Here is a 10,957-nt window from a genome sequence, read left to right on the forward strand (position 1 = left end):
TTTGGTTTTGATGAAAACAGTTCACAATAAATGTAAATACCAAAATTTGGTTTAGTGCAATCACATAATTCCTTTTTTCCTATTTGCATGTACAAAACAGAACAGAAAGTGCTAAAGAAGAGTTGCAACAATGTAGGATAAACAGAATTGCCAAAATGGTCATAAAACAGACTAGGAACAACAATCATGGATGTTCTAAAGGAAAAATGACTGTTCAGACATTTGTAGGGAGAAATTTTAAAGCTGGTATGGATATTCTGCCAAAAATTACCTTCTTCCATGACCCCCCTCCCCCCAAGGGAAGGCTAGGGGAACCACAACAATGGGATTAGGGGGAGATCACAGTATTAATCAGATTAAATGGGGATTTAGGTTCCATGCAAACAAAAATTTCAGATGCCAAACTAGAAGTTGGGAAATTAGGGTGTCAGAATGAAGTATTTGGCATACAAAATGCAACTAAGGGCTACTTAAGTCAAACCCTTCCTCAGAACAATTTATGATGTTCTGAGAGATTATACCAAGACAATGATCAACACAACAAACGAAGGATTTTTTGAACAAAGGAATCACATATGCAGTTCCATTTCAAAACATTTTATAAACCTTCTTAATGAATTTTTGCCAAACATCGACTAAATAAACTTCTTTTAGGGATCTCAATAAAATCGAAACTATTTTTGGTTTTACAAGTACTTCAATTCAGTGATAAGTACATTTCTTGTCCGCGCTAATTTTTTTAACAGCAAACATTAATGCCAACATTTATGACATTAAAATGCAATTGTCAGTTCCAACATTTCAATATAGAATCCAAATTTACTAATTTCATATCAGAACACCATGTCGGCGATCAAAAGATTCGCGATCTTTCGTCAACCAAATTTAGAGCTCACAACTTTGAATTTTGACACTTGAATATAAACAATCTAAAATGAATGCTATAATTTAACTTACCAATGCCAATTATTCACATTTTTAGCATCAGGGCGCTCTTCGACTAACCATCGTGGATCGCCTTCACCCCATTTGGCCATGATTCATAAATTTAGCAAAATAAAAACTTTTAATACAAATAGCAAACTAAATTTCAGATTAAATCAGGTGTATGAGAGTGGCCAGAAATCGGAACAGGTAAGATGACGAACTCGCTACTATACGCACGATACGATGAGCGATTACTTCCGTACACAGCAAAGCATGCTACATGCTATAGAATTTTCTAGCATGAGATAGCAACCCTAGAGAATGGTGTGGGTTGCTATCCCCTGTTTCGTGATTGCTTTTTAAACGAGGGTAATAAAAATATTTTGCGATGAAAAACTTAAAAACATCGTTTCTGTAAGCTACTAAATTTAAATTCTGAATACTCGTTCGTCTCATTCATTAAAATAATACAATACTTATTTTGCTCTTAATTTTAGAAAAAATAGTTTCTTAACTTCACCACTTCACTGTAACCTATGAAATAGACCAAACATGACAGTTGTGAATTGTTTATATTTCAGCGCTTTTGCATTAGTATTAAGTTTGCTCCGTGTATACAACATGGTTATTTGTTATTTTGATGATTTATAAAATATAAATCGATAAAAAATGACTCTTTCTTCTGAAATTAGCGAAATATTTGGTATACCTTTAACTCATGTGAAAAAGCGCTCGAGTGAAGAAGCGTTATGCTTGGTTAGTTAACACCCCCTTTGTGTTTCCCTAATAACAACTTAAAAGTTTTGTCTTGTATTTTCAACTAAGTGAACTTTTTCCATCAAATATGAATTGGATAATTATGTAAAGAAATGAAATCATTTGAGTTATGTAGCTTAAAAATGAATTTTCAATTCAAAGGTGGTTTTCACAGCAAAATACGAATATTTTCCAGGAAACCTTCCTTGCTCTTCTTCACTGGTTCAAACAGTTTTTTTGCGATAATAATGTCGAAAATGTTTTTTTTAATCGCAAAATGTATCTACTACATTCAATGTTTTTGAATAGCACCGAAATTCCACGCTCTGCTGTAAAGACTTCAGTTATTTTTTTTAATTGTTGTCATGCGAGACAGTAAATGTTGCATAGATTTCTCTTTCGGTAGAATTTTAGTTTCATTTTCAAATGAATAATAATTCCAATAAATAATTTACCTACTCCTCTCATCCTTTTAATCTATTTGGATTTTGGCATAGGAAGTGAAATGACGACAGTATGCTCTCCAGAAACGGACCAGATGTCTTCTTATGAGAATAGTTTAATTTTTTGTACTTAAATTTTGTAAAAAAAAAAAAAAAAAAAAAAACTTCATATGGGAATATCAGCAAGTAGTTTTTGGGCAGTTCTCAAAAGGTGGGAGCAAACATAGACCTCAACTTTGAAGCTTTAACACCAAATAACTTTTTTAATTAACTCAAAACTTTTTGAGTTAAATTACACTACTGTATAGAGACAAGAATTGACAGAAGTTATGGAAAAAAGGCTCTTCAAATACCCTTTAAAAATATTTTCTTTGCTAAAAGGCACAACTGTTTGGACATTAGAAACATTAACTGAGCAAATGTACCTCATCAAAAAAAAAATTTTTTTTAATTGTTTCGGTACGTTTAAAAAAAATTAAGGGTATGAATCTCAAAATGAATAATTTTTTGATAATATTTTCAACAAATTACAAAAGTAAAGAAATATTATTTATTTTGGACACGATTTTAGAAAAAAAGGAGGTTCGAAGTTTGATGTATGTCCAAAAGTTAACAATCTGGACAATGCTATTATTTGAAAACTAAATATATGATTTATATGTTTATAGGTATTTTTCGATCCTCAAAATCAATTTTAATAATTTTAAAGTGTTTTCATATATTTTTATGCAATATCTTGGAAGCAAAATCATTTTTCTTAAACCTATATGTGAGATGTCCAAATTGCGTTACGATCTATACGCCACTAATTCTGTCCATTTATTCATTATTATAAATGACCTTCTGTCTTGTAACCTTAATAAAAAGGCTATTATAATGTTAATTTCTTTAATCCATTGGTATTTTGCACAATTAATACGTTATGCATTGAACATTACATAAATAACAGTAGAAACACAAGTTTCGATTACAACAAACGCATTTAAGTAAACAAAACGGCGGCAGCCCCATATCTCTGCCACATTTTGAACATGATTGTCTGTTATTTTGCTGATATTTTGGATAAAATGTTTTCAAATTACGAGAACAAATCAATATCTAAACAGCAATTATTTAATAAATAATTCTTCAATGTTCCAATATTAAGATATTTCTCTCTTTGCACAAAACTCGCCAAGCAAACCCCGATTGGCAACAACTCACAGCGTATGATAAGAAAAGGGTTACAGTGGGTAATTCCAGTTTTTGCCAACAGCACCACTTTTGGTGACTTTATCAACTGTGCTGGCATGATGTGTGGGTTTTTTTTTTCGGATTCTACGAAACTATAACCAAATTTTATTATTTAAAGACCAGTAAATAAAGTTATTCAAGTACAGTAGAGAACCAATTATCCGGGAAGTTCGGGACCATAGCTATCCCGGATATCTGAATTTCCCGGTTTTCTGGATCGCTAAAAAGAACTTTAGGTCGATTGTTTATAAAACTTAAATTACTATAATAAGTTGTAATACGTATTAAAATAAGAAGAAAACAGTTCAGAAATGCTTATCAATATCGAAACATTAAAAACTACTATTGAGAAAATAATGTAAACAGCAAAAACTTCAAGTTATTTAATAAGACCTGAGACCCTCACATTCATTTTGAAAAGGAAAGAAAAGTACCAATTTTGGATGTTTTAAAATAAAAGAGAATGAAGGGAAGGGCAAGAAACAAGTTTTAGAACGTAAATGTGCGAGTCTTCTACTAGAGTGTATGAGAGAATTTGTTTTCATGAACGCGTTTTTTTTTTTCACTTTTTTGTAAAGGTTTGGTGTTAGCGATTATTGATAACTATTGCTTTTGCCATTAAGTTAATACCAATTGAAATTTAATTTATGAGTTCCTGCAGCCTTATTTACAGTCTTGCGTTTAACAATTTCTAGATTCCACCATCAACTGTCTGAAACATTCGAGAATCGCGGCGTTTCCCGTGCTTTTCCTACGTCACTTCCGCTCTAAACGATTTTAATTAAATGCCATTCAACAAAATATTGCATTATAATGTGACAATATTCATTTCTTTAGTTTTCAGTTGGAATAAAACACAAAAATTTCAGACTTACGTATGTACTTTTTAGTTCAAAAAAAATGTTTCGAAAATTTACCCTGCATTAAAGATAACCCATTGAAGTTCATTTTTGTAAAAATTTTCCCGAGTTATAGATGAGTAATCTGGTATTTATTAAGAAACCGCTTATTTTCTTTTAGGTATTTCAAAAAAAAAAAAAGCTTAGTTTTTCAAAAATTGCCGAAAATGCGTATTTTTAAAAAATGGCGGGAAAATCGACCAAAGGTTGCCTGTTTTCTGGTTTCCCGGTTTTTTGGTTCCTGGATAAAAGATTCTGCACTGTACTACATAAATCCTCTATTTTTCATTGCAGAATTTAAAAATAGATAGAATTTTCAATGGAAAAGTTGAAAAACTGAAAGTTACATTATGATGATGTCCAAAATCTGTTCTACTGGACAAGTATGTCCAAAATCTGTTACCTGCAGACTGATCATTAGATTTGCTATTTATTAATTTTTATAAATGCCTGCTGTCTTTTTATATTTGTATATGATCAGGGATCTGGCCAGAGGATATTTGGATCCGTTAACGGACCTTTCACAAAAATCCGATAAAACCAAAACGGACCTTTCACAAAATCCCGATCAAACAAAACGGACCCTTCACAAAATTCTGATAAACAAGAATGGATCTTTCACAAATTGTATATTGAAAGAGCAAATCTGAAAGCAAAATAACGTATATTAAACCAATAATTTTTTGAACTTTTTTAAAGTCAAATTAGAGGGATCAGCTTATACAAAATCTGCTAATTTTCCAAAGAAAAAAAAACACACTTTTCTCCCTGCTCATGCTTTAATAAACAATAATAATAATATATCAAGCAAAATGTGAACTTAGAACTGCAAAGGGATAGTAAGGGTGGGGATACCAGATAGGGTTACAAACTTCAAAATTATCACCATTTAGCGTCTGGCGTTAAACCTTTATAATGACTCAATTAGAAAATATTCTCATCATTTTACCAGCTTGTCAATATTTGCGTTTTTATGGTGCGGTGCAATGTTTAACTGTTATTTTGGGAGAAAATTATATGGGTTTGATTTTTCGATGCTAACAAGGATGATTAACTTTAAATAAACTCTTTTACTCGGCGTTTTTTTTCTTTAGAATTTTGAAAAATGCAATCTTTTATCATCCGATGTGAGAATCATATTTTATTCTTCTTTCAAGCTAACTTCACTTTATTAGGATGCAAATAAATGAAAAGTCTCTTTATTTTTGTTAGAACTCTAATTTCAAGTTTTTAAAGCGAAATTCCATTTTCTTTTATGAGTCAAAAATTAAAATGCTGAATCGATGGTTTAATTTTTTCTTTTTTTTTTTTTGCTTCAACTGTGTCCACAGATATTAATGATATGTTTATCATAGGACTCTAAAATACAATTTAAAAATAATTTTATCAAAAATATTTCTTTTACAAGCCGTTTTTACACTTTTGATGGCTTTCGCTCAGAGTCGGACTGGGTCCTCAAAAAGGCGCATACCCCAATTTTTCTGAAGGCTCAAGACAATGGGGGGAGGGGGGGGGAGTGCGGAGAGGATATAGACGATCATTTTAAGGGGGCGATTGGATAATGGATTATGTGGGGGAGCGGAAACTTAAATATAAACAACAGCAAAATAGAAAAAGGAATAAGTTTTTTTTTTTTTTTTTTTTAAATTTGTTTTTCCGGGGAAAGAGTTTAAATGAAGGTTAAAAGTGTTTCGAGTATAAAAAGTGAGAGAAATGAAGAATTTTTACTAGCATTTTGATTCCAATATCTAACTTAAGTCTAACTTTGATTGGTTTGAAATCTCGGGAACTATTTCTGACAGTCATAAAGATCTTCAATGGTACATTGAAACCTGTGTAAGTTGACCACTTGCGGTGCAGTACTTTTGTGGTCAACTTAGAGAGGTGGTCAACTTATAAAGGGGGCACATTTTTTGGCATTTCTTGCACCATGTATTCATTTTTAGACTAATAGACATTTACTCTTTCTGTTCAACTCACTTTCATTGTTTAACATTACTTTAAAACAAAATTTAAAATGTTATTCAAATATTTTTAGAGATTATTTTCCCAAAATGACGTATAATGTGTCATGCAAATTTAAAATTTCAGTAAATTGATCAAAAAAATATATATTGTTTATGAAAAGTTACTTATTTGATATTAATAGTTCCTGAAAATTCATAGCTAATAATAATATAAAAACAAATTTTTTGCTTTATTTTTTTCTCATATACATTTATAACCATGATGATCTATTGTTCAACAAAATAACTCCTTATTGAAGTTTGGCGCACTTATTAGACACTAGTTTTAGAATTTCTATATGTGTCAGCTAATTTTCTCTGGATTTTTCCCATTTCAATTAATTTTAATATTTCATACTTTTTATCAATTTCAAGTTCAACTAACTTTCTTTTTGAAGCCAAAACTATAATAAAAAGAAAAACATGATGAAGTCTCATAGTTCAAAAAGGCAGTTGAAAATGAAAATGTCCTATCTCTTAATCCCTTGCACCAGAAATACTGCAATGCAAGAATGAAAGTAACTTTACTCTTTAGCACAATTCCAGTGTTGCCACAAAATATTGCAACTGGAAAAAAAATACTTCGTACTTTTCTACTGACACATGTTTTCATTGAACAGAGAGTACAATCTCAAATAGGCACACAAAAGGCAATCTCAAATAGAAGAAAAGAAAAACAAGTTCGGAGAATAAAAGGGTTCTTTAAGTAGTTTTCCCATGTGGTTAAACTCACAAGGAGGTTTAGTCATGCTGCTGTTTTATTAAGTTGGTAAAATGCTGGTCTGGCATCAAAAATATTCTTAGAAAGCTAGCTATAAAAGAAATAACATAAAATAAAATAATTTGCTACATGAAGTTTTAAAAAATAAACCAAGTGATCAACTTACAAAGGGTTTTTTACACTACTCCAAACCAAATTTGGTGTACATAAGTGGTCAAGATAGACAGGTGGACAAGATAGAGAGGTGGTCAAGTTACAGAGGTTTTCCTTCATTATATAAGATAGGATAAATTCCGTTCCTGACAAAAGCGGTCAACATAGACAGGTGGTCAACTTACAAAGGTGGTCAACTTTACAGGTTTTACTGTACTTGTTTTTTCTTGTAAGCAAGGGCGGATCCAGAAATTGTTCAAGGAGGGGTGGATGAATTTTTAACTTACGTCAAACTACTTATCTAATTTATGTTTGCTTTGGGGGGGGGGGGGGGGGGACTGCCGCATCATTTTTATCTAACACAACTAAAATATAGAGATCTATCCAATCAGGTCCCCGAATCTATTTCTTTCCTTTTCCATCGAAAGACGTATTCTAAAATTACGTTTTAAAACTTCGATTTCAAAGTAATTTCGGGGAATGATTTGAAAAAACCCTCCCTTTAACATGATTGAAGGTCGTCTAAAATTGTGCTTTTTTTCGAACTTAAGTTTCGAAACATTATCAGAAAAAAGTTATTGAATCCATTCCTTCCCCAAATAACACAACCTGAGATGTCTGCAATCACTTTTTCAAGATTTAAATTTTTCAAATTGCTCGGTAGTAGCCCTCCAAACTCCACCTAACATCACCAAAGATCGTCTGAAATTCCCTTTTTGAAACTTCAATTCCGAAAATGTTTTCGGGAGGCAGATTCGAACCTTTTTCCTTAACGTCGTCAAAAGTGGCCAATACTAGCAAAACTGGAGCCTCTTTGGAGTTTTGATGAAATTGAAGTCTTTTAAAACACGATTAATTGCCATCTTCGGTAATGTCAAAGAAAGATTTTCAGTATCCTTATTTCCACAATAACTTCTTGACATTAAATCTCCAAAAACTAAATTTTAGATAGTCTTAGACGGTTTGAGAGTTCATCCCCTTTTTCGGAACAATTCAGAAAATTTTCGGAACATAGGTTCAAAAAACGCAGCTGAAAGGACCATCTTTGATGACGTTGAGGAGGAATGGGATTCAGAACTCTCCGTCCCCAAAAATGTTTTTACAAAGAAGTTTTAACACAATTTTAGATGATTTTTGTTGATACTTGGAAGAGGAGAGATTTTGCGGACTTCCCACTAAAATTTTTCGGAATTGAAATTGTAAAAACTTGACTGTAGCCCATCTTTGTTAACTTTTAGGCGAAGACATAAGCTTCAGGGACTGTCACTAGTTTTTTGAATAAAGTGCCAAAAACGGCAATTTACAAAAAATAGTGAATAAGTATATTCGGAATTTCTTAAGCTGACCAGTGGTTTGATTTCTCATCTTCTGAGTGATATTTTTTTCACTAGGCGACATTAATGTCACTTGGTCATTATGTTATAAAATGCACTGCTACATTTCTATATGAAATTCAATTTTTCTACTATGAAATTCATTAAAAATAAGTGTAGAAAAACTCACTGACAAACGCCTTGACAACTGTATTCAAACAGCAACCACTACCGACTCTTCCAGCAATAATAAACTTGTTCATGTAGTTCAAAAATGCAGTTTTATACACTAACTTCGATGATGTTAGAAGATACAGAGAGAAGGTCTAGGGCCTCATCTCCACGATTTTTTTTTTTAAATTCTAATCCTAAAACGCTATTGCCGTTCATCTTTAATGACGTTAGGGAAAAGAATGAGATTCGAAACTTTCTTCCAGAATATTTTCGAAATCAAAGTTCCAGAAAGTCTTTTTGATTGAAGATTCGAAGGTTTCTCCCTTTTCTTTTTTTGAAATAGGAGTTTTAAAAACGCTATTGTTGGTCATGTTTGGAAACATTACGGGAAGGGAAGAGATGGGATAGAGGGAACTTTTCCCGGCAATTTTTCGAAATTGAAACTCAAAAAACGTAAAATTTTTGACGATTACATTCATCGTCTCGGTGACTTTTTTGATAACATTAAAAAAAGTAAGCTCGGAGGAAAATTTTCGAAGCTTCAAAATGAGGTGAGGGTATGAGAGCTTTCGAATCAATTAGAAAAATTTTGCTTTGAATTTGTAAGACAAGTTTTTTTTTTTTTTTTTCAGCGAAGGCGTTTGCATTGCATTTTATCTTAAATAGTAAGGAGGGCGCACCTGCCCTCGGGCAGGTTGGCAGGCGGGCCAGTCCGAGCCTGCTTTCGCTTTGAGAATTGCGATCTCTTTGCATCTGCTATGGGAATCCGTTTTTTTTGAATTTTTGATGCTTAGTATGTTTAGTGAAGAGGTAAAAAAATGAAATATCTTTTTATTTTTGTTAAAATCACGGAATTTATAAGTTTTAAGAGAAATTCTGTGCTTTTTAAGAGTGTGTTAAGTTAAAAAGTTAAATGCTGAACCCTTGTCTACATTTCACCTCACAACTTATGATAAACACAGCGTTGAATTTTATTTTATTTTTGTTACAATTATTTTAGATACTGTACAGAAATATTTCTAGTATAATTTAACATAATGTAGAATGGTAGATAAATATTGCTACTTGAGAGAGCGATGCCGCTCCCCCCCCACCAAATACTAGAAAAACACTCCAGAATGATATTCTCAACATAGAAGAGGAAAACACTCCACTTTAAGTTTAAATGATGCAGCTTGTGCCCTCTCTAAATTCTAAAATTTCGTTTTAATGATTTTTTTTTCACAAAATTATTTGATTTTTCACAAAATTAAATCACTTTTCACAAAATTATTTGATTTTTCACAAAAAACAGACCCTATGAAAAATCCTGGACAGACCCCTGATGATGTTCTAGGTGTACATACTATGCAATAAAAACAAAATTGATGTCAAATTTCAAAAATTTAAAAATTGCTCAGAATTAACTTTTTATTCCCACATTTTGAGAACTAGCCTTTTACATAATTTAATGCTGTATGATGCAAGTAACAGAGGTCTGCTGAGGATATTTCTTGTCATTATTTTGTGAAATTCAATAATATTCTTGAATCTAAATATATATATATAAATATATATAGATATATTTGTGTGTGTGTTCCTTAGTCAAATACAAAGTTTAAGTCTGCTCTGTGTGAATAATAACCATATTCATAGTTCCTTCAGGGAGAATTGATAGAGGAAAAAAACAAAGTTTCTGTATGGCACCAACATATGCCACTCTCGTGAATTACTCATTGGATTGGCGATTCTTCTAAGGAACATTTCACTTATATGTTTGGTGCATTATCCCATCGCTAATCAGACAACAGTATCACCAAGTGTCACATTGCTTTGTTTACTTCCTCTATCAGTTCTCACTGAATTCACTATAGAGCAGGGTTTGTGATTTTTTTACTTCCTTTTACAAAAAAGGAAGTATTGTACACCCAAAAATCAACAATTTCCATTTTGCTCACCCCCAAATGAATGTTGAGTTTTTTTTTCAACTCGACCACAGGTGGATATGTGCTTAGGAACGTACAGACACCCGAAATGTGTATTTTGACGATCCTCGAGTTAATTACAACGAGTTTTCTCATGATGTCTGTATGTGTGTATGTATGTCGTATAACTCAAGAACGGAATGTCCTAGAAAGTTAAAGTTTGGTACATAGACTCCTAGTAGGGTCTAGTTGTGCACTTTCCTTTTTGGTTGCATTTGGATGCTCCAAAAGGGGTCTTTTGCCCCTTTTTGGGGAGAAATCGTTATTAATTTCGATGTAAACTCAAGTGGTGTTATAATTTGGCGGACACTTGGCGATATATCGCGAGTCTTTTGGTCGCCAAGTTTTGTCGCCAACTTGGCGACAAA

At 32.2% G+C, this 10,957-nt stretch overlaps 2 protein-coding genes across 2 annotated transcripts in view; one reads left to right on the top strand and one right to left on the bottom strand.

Moving 5' to 3' along the window:
* LOC129231218 (activator of 90 kDa heat shock protein ATPase homolog 1-like) overlaps positions 1-1,187 on the bottom strand; it is a 60,524-nt gene extending 59,337 nt beyond the window's left edge. Inside the window, exon 1 of the mRNA XM_054865474.1 lies at positions 958-1,187. Coding sequence (XP_054721449.1) covers positions 958-1,037 — 80 coding nt within the window. The 5' untranslated portion in view covers positions 1,038-1,187. The remainder of the gene's footprint in view (positions 1-957) is intronic.
* A 409-nt stretch (positions 1,188-1,596) lies between these two features.
* The window catches only part of LOC129231111 (WD repeat-containing protein 81-like), a 110,163-nt gene continuing 100,802 nt past the window's right edge, over positions 1,597-10,957 (top strand). The window contains 1 exon segment of the mRNA XM_054865358.1: positions 1,597-1,683. Coding sequence (XP_054721333.1) covers positions 1,597-1,683 — 87 coding nt within the window.

Source organism: Uloborus diversus, chromosome 10 (genome assembly GCF_026930045.1).
Source record: "Uloborus diversus isolate 005 chromosome 10, Udiv.v.3.1, whole genome shotgun sequence".
NCBI lineage: Eukaryota > Metazoa > Arthropoda > Arachnida > Araneae > Uloboridae > Uloborus > Uloborus diversus.